Source organism: Equus quagga, chromosome 4 (assembly GCF_021613505.1).
Source record: "Equus quagga isolate Etosha38 chromosome 4, UCLA_HA_Equagga_1.0, whole genome shotgun sequence".
NCBI lineage: Eukaryota > Metazoa > Chordata > Mammalia > Perissodactyla > Equidae > Equus > Equus quagga.
The window spans coordinates 87130537-87150301 of NC_060270.1; the positions used below are offsets into that span (position 1 = coordinate 87130537).

Consider the following 19765-nt stretch of genomic DNA (forward strand, 5'->3'; position numbering starts at 1 on the left):
AGAAATACCTAGAGAAAAGTTCTAGAATATTATTTTCCTAGAAATAGTTTGATCTGTGAAAACAGTTTATTTTTCGGTGGCGTGGAACAACTGAAAGTTGTCATCTGTACCAATTTTTATTATTAAGATAATACTTACGCAAAATAGAAAGTTTGGAAAATGCATTTTGAACATGGAAGAAACTCATCCATACTCCTATTATTCAAAGATAACTTATCATGGTTAACAGTTTGGTATATTTTCTACCAGTCTCTTTAATTAGCTGCTTAGCAGAGCTATAATTATATGGTATCTAAGCAATTGTCCAAATTTACTTTAAATCATTTCTTTTAAGATTACAAGAATAATAAACATTTATTAAAGCTAACTTGAACAGAAAAGTAAAAAAGAAAATTAAAATCACTCCAAATTTCATCACCATCTTTTGTGGATATTTCCTTTTGACCTGTTTGCTTTGCATTTTTTTCCATAGCCTACTTAATTTGAAAACATATGTAACGTAGAAAAATTCATATATAATACCTATCATTGCTTGATTTTTTAGTCTTTATCACTTTAATTTTCCCTCAATTCAGTTTTTTCAGTACAATTATTACAGATATAAAGCATGTTTACCAAAGATTCTTAGCAATGTAATAAATATTCTGCTGTTCTCTGAAGCTTTGATTTTTAAGAGGGGAAGAGAAAGTTTATTTAGCAACTCAAGAGTGCAATGTTCCAGTCACGGTGTTTGTTAGCAAACGCCAGAAGTGAATAGCACCAGTTATTGTTTTCAATGATCATCACATGTCAACAGAGCTTTCACCTGAACTGTGAGGAGTGGACCACAAGAAATTCATTTCCTGGTACAGAGAACAAAATGGAAGCCAGAGAGAAATAATCCACTGGGGTCTTCTGAGTTTGGGTTCCAAATAAGTAAAGAAGATACTTAGTTTTGTTTATAATGTGTCTATTCCTGACTTACAAATTCTGATTCATCTCTTGGTAGGCTTACATAAGCCTTAAAGTAAACTTTTCTGGAAAGCAGTGCTATTATAGCTCTTTGCATAGATGAGAATCTTTCTTTTGTTTTAACATGGAAAAGATAATTTGTGTGCGCACAGTTTGAGGGCCACCATTTCTTTCCCCCTATACGTAGCAGATACTGCTTTCTTTTACTTTAGAATTTAGTGAGATAAATCTTAGGAAAGCCTGGATGATTACTTATTTAGTCTTATTTTGTTCAAATATTTGTAGGATACTGCTTGATCTTTATCGTTCTAAAGTTTTGTCAGAATATATCAAAAGTGTATCTACTCATAATGTTTTCTTAGAACCTGTCATTTTTAATACTGAGATACATTTTTTCACTCACAGTCTTCTTTAATTTTGTCCTTGATTATTGTGTATTTTTCAAATGTTCTGGTTTCTTCCTCAAGTATACTTATAAATTGTAGACAATCTCTCAATTCTCCAACTTTCAACATCTTCTTCCTATTGATTTTTTGAAGAAGAAGAAGATTAGCCCTAAGCTAACATCCACCACCTATCCTCCTCTTTTTGCTAAGGAAGATGGGCCCTGAGCTAACATCTGTGCCTATCTTCCTCTGTTTTATACATGGGACACTTGCCACAACATGGCTTGATAAGTAGCGCATGGGTCCACACCCGGCATCTGGGCCACTGAAGTGGAGCATGCAAACTTAACTGCTATGCCACCTGGCGGTCCCATTCTTCCTATCATTTTTTTGTTTCCACATTCTGGGGAGGCTTCTCTAGTTTGTCATCCATATGACTAAACTATTTTTTCTGCAATGATAATTTGGCCTTTAATGCAAAATTTAATTTTGTTTTGCATTTTTAGTTTTCACACTTTCTTCACCATCTATCTCCATATCATCTTATACTGGTATCTTTTCATTTTATCCTGTTCTCTCCTGATGCCTTGCTGATCCTTTTCATTAGACTCCTTCGCGTCTCAAATTCTATTAAGGATGCTAAATGGTTTCCTAATTGTCTCATGGTCATTGTGAGAGTTTTGCACTTCTGAGCATTGTTCTCTTATTGGAAATGAGTTTTTTCATAGGTCATGTATTGTTGTAAATTTTGTTATGCTTACTCTTCTCAAAAGATGGAAATGTATCCAACCTTCTAGGCATACTGCTTTTTACCCTCTGCTTCAGTTCTAGTCTAATCCTTTTCTTGGAGTTACATCCAGGTGAGAAATTGGTAATCACAGTTCTTATATTAATTCTTATCGAAGAGATAAGAATTATTGTCTTATGGCCCTACTATCCTGAGATCGAATTTTCTCTCACCATATTCCTTAACTCACTGGAACTCTAAAAGATAAAATACGTAAAACGTTAGAATTTTAAAAATGTATTCTTAATAGAATTTTGCCAGTCCCCATCCCTCCTATGTTTTATATAAGGGACTATAATTCCTAGGGTGATATGTGCCATTATCAGGGCACCCCTTCTGCCTTCCACTTTTAATCTCTTCAATTATTTTATGAAAATTGCTCTCCCTAAATTATTGCAGGTAAAACAGAAGTCTTCATCTATAGTTAGAAGGGGAAAGGACTGGTAAAAAAGGAAAGCATTCATACTACTTAACAGAATTAGCCGTGTAGGAAAGAGGCTGCTGCCCAGTCTTTAGGGTTGGCATAGACCTTGAGTCTTTGATTCTGAAGTCAGGCAGTTGAAGAAAGATAAGGATGTTTCTATTTGCTTTCAGAAAGGCAGGTTCTCTGGTTCAATAGTTCGATAGCACAGGTGGCCCCACGACTGGCATTTTCCAATTAAGTTCAAGCTGTCTTGAAGGAAATTACTCTTAACTTTTTGTCACCATGTTAACTGTCAGTTCCTGTTTATTTTAAGAATTCTAGTCTATTTTCTTTGTCTTCAAGTATATTTAGTGACAAGTTCCAAGAGGTGGTTAGGTGTTGCCAACCAGATGCCATTTTAAACCAAAAGTCCAGATTTGCATCACCTTTTTTTAGAGGACATCACAGTGAAAGTTTGCATTCAAATTCTCCCTGGAGTGTGACCTTTGCCTTTGACGTCTTCTTTACATTTGTGTCTTTACCTAGAAATGGTAACAGGCCTGAAAGGAGGATATTTATTTTTAGTCTTGCAATTTTCAAGGTCCTTTGAGCTTCTAAGAAGATGTTTAGAATTGCAAAATGTAAATCAATCATTTATCGTAACGATAGATTTCAAAATATTATATTTCCATTTGAGGGATTTTTTTTTCATTATCTAAACCACACCTTGGTTCTTTATGAAAAAATTTTGGACTTTACACGGCAAAAAAAGAAGTTTCTATTGGCTTGAATTGCTGGTAAGGAGGTGTGCAAATGGCCTCAAGTTATACATTTGCAGAGGAAATATCATCCAGATGCTAAGTCAGCCTTTTCTTGGCAGACAACTAAGAATCACACCAGAACTAAGTCTAAAATCTTTAACAAAAGAATTCCACAATCTCTTACCTTTGGAACGGACATTAATTAAAAGAAGCAGTCATATCCCCTGTGATCAGAGTTTAACCACCATTAATAAGAGTTCACCACACAATTAACACTTTGAACTGATTAGCAAATCGAAATCATAGCAAGAAATTTTGAGGTTGAAATAAGGAATGGACTTTACCCAACTCACTGTCCCTTATCTTTTAAAAGAAAAAAAATTAAGCACTCCAGTCGTAACAAACTGGGCAGATTTTGTTTTCAGTGAGGTGTTTGCTGTTACATATTGCACATAATGTATGGCACTGTTAGGAGGAAAAAATTGGAGTCAAAGTGGCTGGAAAGTTAGGTCTGCTCTGTAGCACTGTGAGATTGTTGACATCTGCCGAGGTTGGAGCGCTCAGTAAGCAGGAAATGGGGTGTCACTCTGAGTGGTAGTTTACCATTATCCTGGCATCCTAATGAAGTGTCTGCAGTGCACAGAGCTTCTGGATGGCATCTTAACGCACGGCTAAGCAAAAGCACTTCTCTCCCTGTCACTGTCATCCATCTGCCTGCACCCTACTGTAGCCAATGGGATGGAACCATGCTACAATGTGCTATAAGCCATTTAGAGTTGCACATTGCATAATCAGTCCCATCAAATATGTAAAAAATGGCTATTATTGGTTATTTTCCTCAAACTCTGGCACCTGGAGTTTGATACATTAGAGTTAAACTTTTCCAAGTGCTGTTTATGCTATTAATTCCACTTTCCTCTCCACTATCTAAATGGGAAGGAGTTGCATCCTCATTGTCTTAAGTCCTGTTAATGTATTGAAAGAGTTGTATGAATATTCATTAAAAACTTCACTATACATCACACTTCGTGAATTTATCAATGTGCAATATAATGGAATGGTCATTTTCTTTGAGACAATTTTTAAGAAAAAGACAAAGAATAAATCAACTCAAATCATAGATTGGTTGTTGTCATCTCAGAGCAGATTATTTAGTTTGCAGTGGTAGTTTGAGGTCTTTCAATAGATTTCTTTAAAGACACAGTGCATTTCACCAAATACATCTGCCTTTTAAGCCAGTATTGTCAATGCCCGATGATTAAATTTGATGCTTTAACATTACCTCCCATGAAATTCAAATGCAGTAGAGAGGGGGATATCTGTTATTAAGTGGCATAAGTAGAGCAAGGTATGTGTGTGTGATCCTCCCGAAACTTCTAGATAAACCATGTATGATCCTCCAGACACGACTGTAAGGCAGCTGGGCTCTCATGGCAAGAAGTGAAGTGGTAAAATGCCCACAAAGTTGAGAAGGAGCTTTCTGTAATGGGCACGGGCAACAGGAATCCGCTAAATTGGGGAGTTGGGCGGGGTTAGATAAACAAGAGGGCACAACGTAATTTGGTTGCATCAGGAATTTTTTCGCAGACATTAAAACTACGGTAAACATAACAGCGGGGCGGCTTGCTCTGCAGCACAGTGGGAAGCTTAATGCGTCTGCCGGCGCTGTGCCTGGCTCGAACCACTGCTAAAAGTCTCCGACTTTCATTAGCACTCAAAAATTCACCCAGTTCCCCCAAAAACGAGGAAAGTCCAAGCAGCAGAACCCCTCACTAATTATTGTAAATGCTCCCAGGTCACAATATTTGGGGGCAATAATGGCAGGATGATGTTTAACTAGAACAAAAGAGTCATTCTGAAATAAAAAAGAATAAAAGGGCTTGTTTGTTTGTTTGTTTCAAATCAGCGTAGCCTTTCATTCGATTGGTGAGGCAGTGTTGGAATATTAGATCACCTCTTTACAATGAAATTTTAGACGACCCAACCAATGTGTGTGCAACTTCTTTTGAGCAGTAAAAGTACAAGTTAATTTCACGAGTGACCTCCTCCAACACCAGCCCCGCCCTCACATTTATACAAGCATGTCTCTCGCAAGTCTCTGAAACAGAAACTGTTTCCTTTGGAGAAAATGTGTAATAATACAAAAACTAATATGGAACTGAATGTAACAAGGGAGGCAAACTAATGCACATGACTAGAATACTGCATGTCCAGTGAAAGTTTTTATCACCCCCCCCCCCCCCTCAAATAATGGAGCTATGTGAGAAAGACGCTGGCTTCTTCAAAGGGAGAGTGGTTTGTTATTGATACCCATAAACATTTAAAATGGTAATTTTTTTTAATAGAATGATAGGTGTTTATTTTTGATAAATGCAGGCTTGAGAATCTGGTTTCTTCATTCATATCCCCCCAGCTGCTGTCAGCACTACAGCACATCAGCTTTCCTTCATGTGCGAATATTTCTCCAGAACTCATTTGCAAAAGAGTCGAAGCAATTTTAAACACCACATCCAAACCTCTTTTAAACACACAAAGAAATGGGAAAACACATCAGAACTAGACCATTGAGAAAAGCCTCCTTTCAAATTTACTGTTTGCCTCACATGCTAGTATAAAATACCCCACAAAGTCCCGTTTGTGATCCATTTGAAACAATCTTGATTTGCTTAAATTGTCACATTCTTCTTGCACATTTCTTCCTAGATGCAAAAATGGCAAAGAATTCTCCTCCGTCTTCATTATAAAAGTGCAGAAATTCTGGCTTGTTTATTCCTAATGGAACACTTGAGAAAGAAGAAAATATATAAATATCTCCTTCAGAAGATTAGTTGTCTCAATCTTTTTAAAAGAGAGTATTTGTTCATTTCTTCCCCATGGTAAACAACTTGAGCTTTTCATTGTAATCTTCCATTGTCAAAGTAATTTCACTTTACTGACTTGGTTCCATGCTTCAAAACATCGTACCTTTTAGTATCCTTATTCCTTCTATACTATATATTAACGTATGTCACTAGGACAAAGATAGTTAGGGATAGAAACTTACCATCTTTTTAAACAAATTTGTTGGAGGAGCCCTCTACTCCATTGTAACTTACTAAAACAGAATCTAAAAAAAAATCACAATCTAACAAAATAAAATTGTATTTTACTCCTTATGAGAACACATTTCCAAGCTAAGGATTTCAGGCAAGAAATGGCATAAGTGTTTTGAGTATTTCAGATCAAGCATCAGAAATTTTGTCTGATCTACTGGTAAATATTCTATTGACAAGGTCAAGAACGAAGAAAAGTCTGGCCACCAAGACAGAAGAAAGAATAAGCATTTAAAAAGAAAAAAAGAAAAGTAGACAGTTTATCAACTTCAATTTCTAAAGTACTGTGTAGTCCTTTACAGAATGTGGAGGAAACTCCCCGAACTATAATGAAAGTGCGTCCATATGTTCACCTACCATATATGTGTTTCCTCAAAAATTATATTAAGGATGTTAATGAAAAAAAGGGCTAATATTTTCAAGAAACTATAAAGAAAGAGAGAGAGGGAAAGGAAAGCAAGCTGTGGCAAAAAAAACCTGGGCTCAGCAGCTTTCTGGGGGAAATGGTGAAATGTGACTATGTGATTTATAATGAGAAAAGGTATCTACAACATACAATTTTCTACCTAGCTGCAAATAATAATTCATAGTGATGTCCCTTCCAGATAAAAGACCTTTGCTATGTAGGACCCATGTGGTAAAATGATCATGATAAATGTCAGACCAGTGCAGGTAACGGCTTTACAAACCATTAAGATTAGCTGGCTCCTTTTTCCGATGATAACAGTAACCATGCTGTGACTCTATGTGGTAATAATATCTCAGTTCTGATAAATGCCAAAGCCAGGCAGAGGTGTTTATCATTCCCAGTTCAGAAATGCTGACTCAAGTTACCACATGTTGCCTGTTTTTCTTCTTTCACAATAGTCTCACAATTAAAAAAAAAGAAGCTGAATCATAAAATTATTTTATTCCCCATTCCTTAAAGGATTTTGATGCTTGTGCTATTAACTCGTCGTTGCTTCCAGTGTCACTGTGTGGCCATGTCAAATGAACTGACCAGAAAAACAGTCCACTATACTAACCATTTTTTCTTCTTCAGAGATCTTTTGTTCAAAATGAATAGTTATGGACAAAGTTTAATATGCTTCCTTTAAAAAGTATTTTTAACCCAAAAGACAGGGAAACATATTTCTTAGTTCACGTTTTTCCTAATTGTGTGACTGATCTTAGCTGTTTTCGAGTGAGATTATTTAAATCCCCTATAAATTTAATTTGTCTGCAATGGAAAAAGGCAGACACTTATATTAAAAACTTCAAATCTAGAAAGTATTTGTAGTATTTCCACCCTTGTGAAAATGTTCAAAAACAATGCTTAATGTAGATAGCTACTTGAGTCTTTAAAATGAATTGCTGGTTTATGATTAGAAAGATGTCCAATGACTCAAAATGGTAAGACTTGTTTTAAAAAAAAAAAAGCTTGTAAAACCAGATATGTATGAATAAATACAGTTTAAAGAAAATTCTCACAGGAGAACTGAATTTCAAAGAAATAAACTAGTGAGCTTTATTTTCCTAGCAGACTATGGCCTGAGGATGAATTAGTATCATTTATAAGTTTCGGAAATTACTTGGCCACCATGACACCTCCAAAATTACTTTGAAAACAAGAAATTCTAGGGAGGGCAATACCATCGTGCTTTCCTGTGAAGATGACTGCTGGGGTGTCAGTCATCATCTTACCCTTCAGTTCAGGCAAAGAGAGGCGTTGCTGCAAAATTGAGGAAGTTTGGTTTAAGAGACAGTTTCAGGTTGGTGAATTTTAGGAAATGTTGTCGTCCTAAAATTGGTTGCCCCAAAGCAATACCCTTTATTAAAAGTTACTTAGAGACTAAAACCTGAATACTTTTTCCAAATGTGCCCTCAATGTGAGCTCAGCGCACCGGAAGACCCTAGAATAACATAGATACATTTACATGAAAAAGAAAAGGTGATTTTATTACTTTCCTGAATGTATTTCCGGATGCATGAGGAAGTTAAGAATGATCATTTGAAGGCCTTCAGAAATTGATGAAGTGAAATTTTACATTCATTGATTTGATAGTAATTGCATTTCTCAATTATTTTTAATTTTTTTGATAGCGAGCTAACACCTGAGAAGTTTTGGAGTTTAGCAATCATCTTAGAGGATCTCCTCAGTCAGAAGGAAGATATAAATTTCATATAAGATACTTATATTTGATAGGTCTTAAATGTAAACATCTCTTATGACATGTTTTATATTTTTCTGCCCCTCTGACCTGTAAAATGACAGAAGATAGGAACCAACTTTGTATTTGCCACATAGGCCTATGTTGCAGGAGGCCATAATATATTTGTTTTTTTCAACCACGTGTATATATGTATATGTTTAATACTTCAAAACTTATTTAAGAAACAGATTGACTTATTTTTGTTTTAGCAATTTCTTAATTGTTTATTGCCAGAGAGTAGGAGTATAGGTGGAAAGAAATAGAGGTTGCACTTAACGAGATTAGGTTTGCTCCTAACATCATGCTCTGATGGCCTAGCTCCTCCTGGACAAGGATCAGAACTGGCCTCTGGAAATGATGCTAAACTGGCCAGTATGCTGAAGCTTTCCTCACAGGTTAAGGAATCCCTGGGCTTATGGCAATCAATTGGCCAGCGTATATTTGTTATTGACATTTATTAGCTATTGAGAGTTATTTCCATTTCTTTGTTTTTTGTTTTGGGGGGTTTTTTTGAGGAAGATTAGCTGTGAGCTAACATCCGCCGCCAATCCTCCTCTTTTTGCTGAAGAAGATTGGCCCTGAGCTAACATCCATGCCCATCTTCCTCAACTTTATATGTGAGATACCTGCCACAGCATGGTTTGATAAGTGGTAGTAGGTCCACGCCCAAGATCTGAACCAGTGAACCCCAGGCCACCAAAGCAGAGCAGGTGAACTTAACCGCTGCTCCACCAGGCCAGCCCGAGTTATTTCCATTTTTAAAATTCTTCCTAAAGGGGCTTCTTTATTCAAAAATCAGACAAAACATTAACATCTCCTGGAAGGAGAAACTATGAATACAAGAGAAGTCTGCTGTGCCAATGAAATGATTCGGCCTAATTCTCTGGTAATCCTCACTAGAGAAAGAAAGAAGTCTTGCTCAGTCAAGCAGATTCAGTCCCTGCTGAATTTTTCATGCCCTGAAACTTACATTCCTCTGTTCTCAAGTTCAATGTTTTGACATAGATTATCAACACCTAAATTCAAACTTACCAGGTATCTGCAAGCATTGAGATTGTGCCTTCTTTTTAATTAAATAGAAAATTTGGCTTTTCTGGTTTGGAGGGGAGCAAGGAGGGCAGAATCTTGAAAAATTGCAAATTGCCAACCACAAGTTAGCCTGAAGGCCATGGTTATGCCTTGTTTATGATACAATGGCACTTCTATTTATGATACACTATATCTACTTATGAATTATATCCAAATACTCTTTGGTAATGGACAGCATTCTGTGTGTTTACATAACTATCACATACGCTGGGCTATTCCTGTTTTTAGGAAAAGGTACTCAACAGTGAAATTTGTGAAACATATGAAACATATGATTTTGAAAATAATCTTGAGCTATGAACCATCGTGTCAGGACTGATAGAGAGGATGAGTCAAAGGAAAGATTTTAATGGGAAGGCAACTTACATTTAATGAGCACTTACTCTGTGTGCATTTATGTGCATTGAACATTTAATTCTGCAAACAATCCTAAGATATAGATATAGATATAGATATATAGATATATCTATAGATATATGGAGTTTTTGTATTTTTAAGTAAGGAACTGGAAGCGTCAAGAGTTCAAGCAACTTGCCTCAAATTATGCAGTACAGGAAGAATGCTAACCTAGTCCTTTTAGACTCTTACCTGATATACTGCTTCTCTTACTTTACAACATGAGTTTCAAGTATATGTCTATTTGTGAGTCTTGAATTTTCCCCTGAGTGTTTCTCCCTAAAGTAAGTGTGTTCTTTAAGGAAATTTATCAAGCAATTGTTGCCATGCCTTGGTTGATTCCTTAATACCCAACTCAAGTTTTATAATTAAAAGGCATAACCTCGGGGCCAGCCAGGTGGCGCAGCATTTAAGTTCACACATTCTGCTTCAGCATCCCAGGGTTCACCGGTTCAGATCCCAGGCACAGACATGGCATGGCTTGGTAAGCCGTGCTGTGGTAGGCATCCCACATATAAAGTGGAGGAAGAAGGGCATGGATGTTAGCTCAGAGTCAGTCTTCCTCAGCAGAAAAGAGGAGGATTGGCAGCAGATGTTAGCTCAGTGCTAATCTTCCTCAGGGGAAAAAAAAGGGCATAGCCTCAAAGATTTGTACCCAGTCATAAGGTGCATTGAAACAGACAAAATGTGCCCTGAAAATACCAATCCTTCCTGTAAGCCACAACGGTCTCTAAATCCTGAAATAGTCATGTTACAAAAAGTGTAAAGTGATTAGAAACTAAACTGCTTTCTTCCAAATATAGCCCTGACATATAGGTGACTATCATTTTTTCATACAGGATCCACTATACATTCCAGAATAACTTTCAAAAGCAGAACAGCTGTGATGTTGCTGACCTCCTTAAAACAAAGGGGTACTGTAGTCCTTCAGGAACTACAGAGAAATAGAATGAATAGTACCCCCGATACACTGGTTACTGGGAGAATCTGGTCTTTTCTTCCTCTGAGGGAACCTATATAACAAAGCAGAATTAATTTTGAAATATGATTTAACATGTGGCTATAAATAAGTTAATAATAATAAATGCATGGATGATAAGGCTGGAAAAGTGTCCAGGGGTCATGAGGTCCAGGGTTCTGCACTGCACAGAGCTCTTGCCATCATTGTATAACTTATCTTATCTCTGCAAAGGCATTTGGTTGTAAATGTCCTTGTTTTAGTAGGAACATTTCATGCAGATAAATGCAAATGTAACTATCATAAACCATATTTTTAAATATGTGTCTCAAAACCATGAATCAGTGAAAACTATAAAGCCACATCCTTCTATAACGTGAAGAGCACATTTCACATCGTGTAGACGTTACTTCTCTAAGTAGCCTGGAGTTGCTTTTGAAGAAGCTCATTTACAACAGAGTTCAGTTGTAACTGAGCAGAGTAGTCTGAGAATATGGGGCCAGGTGAGTGAAGAGTGAGTGTTAGTAAGAAAGAGTTTACTATTTTAATATGTACATGTACACTGTATATATTTTTACATATACATTTTTTTTCCCACTGTTGAGTGGCAAAAAGGAAGTGCTACAGAAAGGTTTGGTATGCAGTTGTGGGTCACAGCTTAAAGATTGGAGAAGGTGTTTGGATCTGAGTGGGGGACTAAAATGGAAGTATTAAAGAGCACAGAGTACATAGAAAAATGAATCATAAGGGAATGAGGGTAGGAACAAATGTGAGTGAAAAAGGAAAGAATTAAGGAGTTGATTATTACTGGAAAGAAGTTGCACAAGTCTCTTAGTATATGATTTACCTAAGAGGTTCTCTAATTCTCCGTGTAGAAAACGTTCTTTCTTCCCCCTTTAGTCATAACATAAAAAAGCCAGAGATATCTCAGTTTTCTCAAAACTCTCAGTACTTCACGATAATGAGAAACCATATGCTGAAGGAGAAATATTAATAGAAAATGCTGTCTTTCAGATGCTCACTGAATCAATTGAAGACAGTTGACACTTCTTTAGTAAGCTGTGTATGAATCTTAGCTCATTAACCACTCCTGTATTATGTATGCTGATTCCAACTCCTAATATGACACATCAATAAACCAGATCTGAAAAGGTGTCATTTCGATTTTAATGTATCCAATTGTATTTTTAGATGTTCCTCCACTTAGAAGTGTTTGTGTTATTTCCTGAGTTTACAAGCTATGGAAGAGTGGGTGTGGTATTGATTTGAATGGGAAGCCACTGCTCCTATAACCTTTTTAAAGATTTTGTTCTTTATGTTGTAAGATGTTGTAAGAAAAATAAATTGCTCCTCCTTAATAATATTTCAGCCCTCTCTAAGCTATTGTCCAGTTCCCCCTCCAGTAGTTAAGGATAACTTAGCCACAAACATGTTTGTACCACTATTTAATTGTCCAATTCGTCAAGTGTGTGTGAAAGTAGAGTAAAAGAAGAAATATTTCCGTAAAACATTCTTCATGTAGGACGTTTCTTCTAAGCAGATATGGGAATTACTAATTACTTTTATAAGGATTCTTATATATAACCGACCTGCTCACTAATCAGATCATCAGTCTCTCTGCCTATCACAAAGTATGTAGGGTACTCTGAAATGTCTGGCTACCATAGCAATTGTATTGTCACCAACCAGCACCCACTCAGTTCAAGTTTCAGCAACTACATCTTGAATGCTCCCTGCAGCCAGATAGAATGCTTGCTGCTGAAAGTCAAAGGTGACCCAGACCCAGAGTGGACCTCAGAAAAGGGGAAGGGGGAAAAGAGGTGAACATTTATGGAGGACTTACTTTTTACTAGTCGTTGTGCTAGGTACATTACATACTATCTTGTTTAATCCATAAAACTAGCCTTTTAGAAATTATTCAAAGAAAGTAAGAAACTTACCTAAGACCACAGAACTAATAAAAAACTGTTACAGCATTCAAACCCAGGTCGGTCTATTCCAATCCAGGTTCATGTCTTTCATTTGTTCACTAATTCTTTCTTCATTCATTTAACCCACTATATGCCAGTATAAGAGTTGCCTAGATTTACAGGAAAATTCCCAGTTTAATGGAGGGAAATTGACCAGGTGGAGAGTTGTATAGATAAGATGTTCTAAGCACAATGGAATACAGAAGAGGGCGAACTGACTCTGTCTAGGGAAGTTCATGTTTCTTTTACCCAGTGGTTAAAAAGACTTGGTAAAGTTTTAATTCCTGCCCAAGCATCATGGCAGTGACCTTGCAAATTCAAATAATTTCAATTAAGCAATTTCCAACCTTTCTGAAACCCTCCCTAAAAGTGAGGTTTGCTGGACGTAACCATTTGGACCACTCTCTGCTTAATCATCTGTCAAGCTTAATTTATGGCTGCTACTTCAGTAGTTGTCAATATCAACTGATCCTTTTTTGGAGACTCAGCCGATAACCTGATCATACCATGGCCAGAGATTTCAGTGAAAATAGAAAGGTCTCTTCTCCTCCCCTCCCCCTCCTCTCACCTCCCCACTTCTTCCAATATCATCTTTATTACTTGAACCAAGTGGTTCACAAGATCCTCAGGTAAATTATACTACTAGCCTCATGCCAAATCATGCAGAATGTATCCATCTCATGAATATACAAATGTAGATACATGTATATGCATATGTGTATGTCATTGGTATGTGATATTAGCTTCAGATGGCTGGATACAGGTATCCAAGTATCCCTGTTAGCTCTGTCCTGAGCATATTATTCCAATTCCACTCTCTTCTTTATTGACTTGTTTTACTTCTTTTTCTGAGTTATCCCACAGGCTCCAACTGGTCCTATGAAGCGTTATGCTTTCTTACCATCATTGAGCTACAAGGGGGCCTTCTACCCTTTTGGCAGAAAGATTAGATCTGCTGTCGGCTGTGGTGTTGCAACTGGCTTTTCTTTCTTTCCTCTCTCTCTCCCCTTTGTCTCTTTCATTTGCAGTTGTCCAATCCATATTACGTTGGAACTCTTCTAAGAATAACTGCAATTTTGAAAGCCCTGACTGTGGGAGGCATTATTTATAGGCCTTTGTGGTTTTAGGAGGAAGAAGAAAAGCTTCCAAGCAGAGTTCTACTAGGAAGACTGCCCCAACTCCACTTTGGCCAAATACCATCTTCTGCAGGATATTTTCCTATAATTCCTTACAAAAAGTTTCTTTTGCAACAGTGTATTAAAAAAAAAAAAAACCTGCCTGTTTCCAAAGTAACTCTTTCTTACCCCACCGTATAAAATTTATATACGTAATAAGAGGTGCTTATGAAGTGGACTTTTGGAAGTACATCATATGAGGAACTATGTTTGGCTTTAGTGTTAGAGACTCATCCTCAAAGTCTTCAGTACACAAGGACTTATTTTCTTATGTCAATGATAATCAGAGACAGGTAGTACAGAACTGGTCTGACTGCTTCACAGTTTCAGGAAGCTTCTTCAACCTGTGTGTTCCATTCTGCACGGCCTTGGATCTCAAGGTCGTTTCATAGTAGAACCGTTCCATCTACATTCTGAGGAGCAGAAAAGTAAAAAGGCTAAAAAGTCAAATCAGCTCCCTGTAACACAGCCTCACCAGAAGTCCCACATAGCACTTTGATTTAAGTCTCATTGACCGAACTTGGTCACATTGTTACTCCAGCTGCCAAGGAAGCTGGGAAATGACCTCTTTTAGCTAGGTATATTGCCATCCCCTCAACAGTGGAATTGTATTCCTAAGGAAGAAGAGAATGGATATTGGGTAGATGTGTGCCTTACATATTCTTCTCTTATATATGGTCTTTTCCAGCAGGAGCCTCTTTAGAACCATCAGGAGCTCTGTGCTAGAACTTAGAAGTAAAGTATAGAAAGGAAAGGTACTTAATCAGTGTACATATGTGTTTAAGTTCAATAAATAAGTACAATTCTAGGCCCTGGTTAAAAATACATGCATTCTCAAGTAAGATGCATTCTCAAGTGTACTAAGTAACTCAAGTCTTACTGTGCCATCCATGCCCATAAAGGAAAAAAGAAACAAAATGAAGGGAAACAATCTATGTGGTATGTAGTTTTGAATAATTTCCTATTTTTTTAAATGTATGTGACTAGGTATTAAGCTTTCAATTTTTTTTTTTTTTTGTAGTTTCTTATTTTACAGCAAAAGCAAAATGTGTTAGGGAGAAAGGATAGCATAGAAGTAATAAAAAAAATTCTTTACTCTTTCGCAAGATCAAGTAAACAATAGAATATTTGTAATTGAATTACACTGTGTGTCCTTGTGTATTCATTTCCCATTGCTGTTGTAACAAATTACCACAAACTCAGTGGCTTCAAACGACATGAATTTATTATCTTATGTTCCTGGAGATCAGAAGTCTGAAATCAGTTTCACCGGGCAAAGATCAAGGTGTTGGTAGGCCTGTGCTCCTTCAAGAGGCTCTATGTCTTTGCTTTTCCAGTTTTTAGAGGCTGTGTTTATTCCTTGGCCCAGGGACCTTCATCACGTAGCCATTTCTCCTTCTGCTTTCTTTGTCACATCACCTTCTCTCCCTGACTCTGATCTTCCTGCTTCCCTCTTAACCACCTTTGTGATTACACTGGGCCCACACACATAATCCAGGAGAATCTCCCCATCTCAATCACACCTGCAAAGTCCATTTTGCCGTGGAAAGTAACATATTCACAGGTTCCAGAGTTTAGGATATGGACATCCTTGGAAGGCCATTATTCATCCTACCACAACTTGTAAAATAGTAAAACATTTATGCAAACTAATTTCATACCTGATCTGAACAGGAAGATCATGTGGAAGCCATACTGTTGCTGCTTTCATCTTACTGTGATCTAATTCAGAGTCAAAATGCAGAGACTCCATGGTAACGAGGCTAAGTGCGCCTATTCCCTTTGGCTGCTGATTAGGACTTTAAGTTGCTGAGTCTTAGCCCAAAATTCTCCTAAGAAAATTCCCTCATGTACCTATGAAATCTCATACTTTTCTAACCTTTTAAATTTCTTTTCTTTTTCAGAAAAGCAAGACTACAACACAAGAATTGAAACTATAAAGTCTCTTGTACAAAAACTCCCTCCACCAAATCGTGACACCATGAAAGCCCTCTTTGGACACCTAACTAAGTAAGTTGTAAGGGTTTCTGGTTGTGTTGTCGTATACTCGTTTCCTAAATGAGCAATATTTAACTTCAGATCTCTACGACAAAAGTTTCCACATGCATCTATCTCAGATTTTCCCCTCTAGCTAACCTAAGTCTTCCTGCAGAAGCTGCAGAATGTACTAGAGGTAGGAAAGAGAACCTAAGAAAGGAACTTATGAATGAGCTTATTTTTCCTGGCCTTTTCAACGAGTAGATGTTTGCTATTTGATTGTTAGAAGCATAGCCAGAGCCCTGGGATGGGTCATCTTTACTTTCTTATCTAGTATAATGGGAAGAGCAGGAAATGATTCAGATATGAGTGTAAAACCTAGCCTCTCCATGTACCAAGTGCTGTGACCTCAAATAAGATACTTAAACTCTCTGAAATCCAAATTCCTCATCTGTAAAACGTTGATTCAGATTGATAAGGTGCCATGTGTGTAAACAGCTAAGAATAGAGTATTCTAGGCAGTAAAAAAGTAAGTTTAAAAACCCAGAGGACCAAAAGAGCTTGATGTATTTGAAAAGAGAAAGCAGGCCAGGATGGCTTGAGCTGAACAAACTAGGAGGGCAGTGGTGGGAGTTGAGGTCACGGACATTAGACCAGTGTCAGGTCACATAGGTTCTTGTGGGCCACAGTGAGAGATTTGGGTTCCATTCTAAATAAAATGAAGAACCACAGAGAGTGCTAAATTAAGGGAGTATAAGAGATCACTCTGGCTGCCTTGGGGAGAGTGAATTGCAAAAGTGAAACCAAGGAGATGTACTAGGAGGCAACGAGGCAAGAGGTAATGGTGGCTTGAGTGAGCCTTTAGGGAGATATTTTAATGGTGGGTCAGACTGGACTTGCTGTTGCTAGGGATGCAGTGGGGAAAGGAAAGGGGAAATTGAGTGCGCCTCCTAGGGTGTGGGCTTGGGCACATGGAGAAATGGTAGCGCCATGTAGAGAGATGGGTAAAAGTGAGGGAGAAGCAGGATGAACAGGAAGAGCAGACTGGGGAGCTCCATTTTGGACTTGCTAAGTTTGACATGACTGTTGCTCATTTGCCCTCTGTTAACATCTTCTTCAGATAAGGCAAAATACAGTACAAGTGATGAGGTTTTCGCTTTCTCCATATACGTATAGTAATGTTGAAGCCTGATAGAGTTTCAAAGAGACTGGGCAGTTTGCTTTTGTGAGATTAAATCTTAATCACCTTAATCACCCATTCCTTGGTTTGAGTCCTTCCTACAGATTATTCAGCTAATCCACTGCATGATTTTTAATTGTAAATGTAATACACACAATTACACAAACAAAAACTTTAAACAACAGTGGTGCATATACGTTAAAAAGTGAAATTTGCTTAGCCAGCTGAGCAGAAGTAACTGGCCTTTTTGTATATATCCTTCCAGACCTGTTTCTAAGCACTTGCAAACATGTGGATGTATGGTTGTTTATCATGTTGAAGTATATCATACTGTACATATTGTTCTGCAACTGTTTTGCAACTCATGGACAGCCTTCTACTTCATTTAACAGACTCATCTGGTTCTTTCTAATGATGACATAGTATTCCATGGTAAGGATTAGTCCATAATTTGCTTAACCAGTCACTGCATTAGGTAACACATTTCAATCTAATTCATTATATTAGTTTCTTTCTTATTTTACTCCCAGAGGGGAATTTGTGTCAAAGTTCAGAACATCCCTTATTGTTAGAATGTCCCTTCTTGTCACCTCCACTGACTAGCTACAGTGGGAAACCCAGTGTGGTTTAGTGGAAAGATCTAGGGCTTTAAAGAAAGACAAAAGAGATCGAGAGTCAAATTCCTGTTCTATACTTTACTCCCTTTATGATCTCAGGCACATAAAATCAGATTAAATAATATCAACCATATCTTGTGGTTATGAGAATTAAATGAGATAATGCATATAAAATGCCTGGCACAAGGTAAGCATTCCTCAAATGCTAATTCTTTTCCCTTAGGATCCAGACACACCATGAAAGAGGTTTCAAGTTACAAGTAAATACTAGAGTGCTTATCTCAGTAACTTTAACTGGACAAAGTCATAAAATAAATAGAAAAGTATACATTTAATGCTATGCAATACCCAGTCATGGAGATCTTGAGAAATATCCATTACTCAGTCTCAATTATTCCTTTTTTTTTTTTTCCTGTGGGAAGAACAGCTATAAAATGAAGAAACTGAGAGTCAGCTAAATCGTCCTTTGAAAAAAATAAAACACACAGATGAGAATCCATTCAATTAAAAATCTTCAAAGGATGAGAATCCTCACCTTCCTGCATCAATCCCAGTATTAACAATTAATGCCTGATCAGGCTTCTTATATCTAAATTAATTTCTTAATTTTGTTAGAACTTTCATTCAGTTCACTAGAGATGGAAATAGATGTTTTTAACTAAGATTTAAGATCAGGTTATTATATCACCTTCACAGTATTCACATTATAAGGTTTCTCATTATAGGTGGAGAGAAAAGTGTTATTTGCTAGCCACCAACTTTTCTTGAGTAGTGTGACCACATTCCACCCTGCACTGATTTATAAACTGGGTTTAATTATGCATAAGTGTGTGCACATGATTATATCTTGTTAAGCGTTTCTTGCTAAGTTTTTGATAAACAGCCAATCGTGGCATGTCATCAAAGCCTGAGAAGACTAAATAAGAAGATTGTTTAACGAGAATTTAAATATATTCATGTTTGAAAGAATCATTAGAATGTTTTCCTTAGTCTTGATGCATTTGGTAGTTCTTCAGAAAATCTACCGTCAACACTTGTGTGTAGTGTTTATTCCAAATTGTTGCAAATATATATATTTTGAAGTTTGTTTAGTGAGGGTCAGGGAACGTAATGAAGTGCCAGAAATTCCACTTGACCTACGTACTCTACAGCCAACAGAATAGAACTCCATTTTTGCAGAGCTCTGAGTTAAACAAACATTCCCTTGAAAGCAGAGCAAATACTGAGAAAGCTTAATACAGCATGGTTGCACTAGAAGGTGGATGCAAGTCCTGTCCACAAAAGCCAGAATTTTTAAAGGGTTATGATTATATTAAGTGTAAGATTATATAATGGCTACACAGTCTGAATAGTCTCAGAGATCAGAGTCCTTGTTCCTGATCAAACTCAGGGTCAAGTTCTCTACTTCTGCTGTGGTAGCTTGAGACCAGAAATTCAGAATAAGCTATCATCTCAAAATGCTAGCAACCAGAAACCCTGATTAATAGCCACTTTCACAAATTGACGTTACAGTGATAAGCTCTGGAAGGTCCTGTGGTACCTTCTGAATCATCATGTAAATGGCAAGTTCTAGGTCTATAAAAATACGTGTCAAATGCATTGTCCTATAGCCTGCTTTTTTGGAAAGGCAGGAAGGCAAAGTGAAGATGAAGTTAATGGGAAGGAGGACGTAAAAAATAAGGCTTACTTGCTGAAGGGTCATAACTGGAGTTGAGAGCCAGGCAAAGGAGTTACAGAAGACACAGAGAACCACGGAAAGTTTTTCTGTCAGACAGTTGTGTGATGTGCTCAGTGTTAATGAAAGAGTCATCTGACAAAAGAGTGCAGGGTG

The 19765-nt window shown here is 37.2% G+C and overlaps 1 protein-coding gene across 2 annotated transcripts in view; it reads left to right on the forward strand.

Moving 5' to 3' along the window:
- Positions 1–19765, forward strand: part of ARHGAP15 (Rho GTPase activating protein 15) — a 606459-nt gene that overhangs the window by 533531 nt on the left and 53163 nt on the right. For both annotated transcript variants that reach the window (XM_046657907.1, XM_046657908.1), the window contains exon 13: positions 16065–16170. In XM_046657907.1, coding sequence (XP_046513863.1) covers positions 16065–16170 — 106 coding nt within the window. The remainder of the gene's footprint in view (positions 1–16064; positions 16171–19765) is intronic.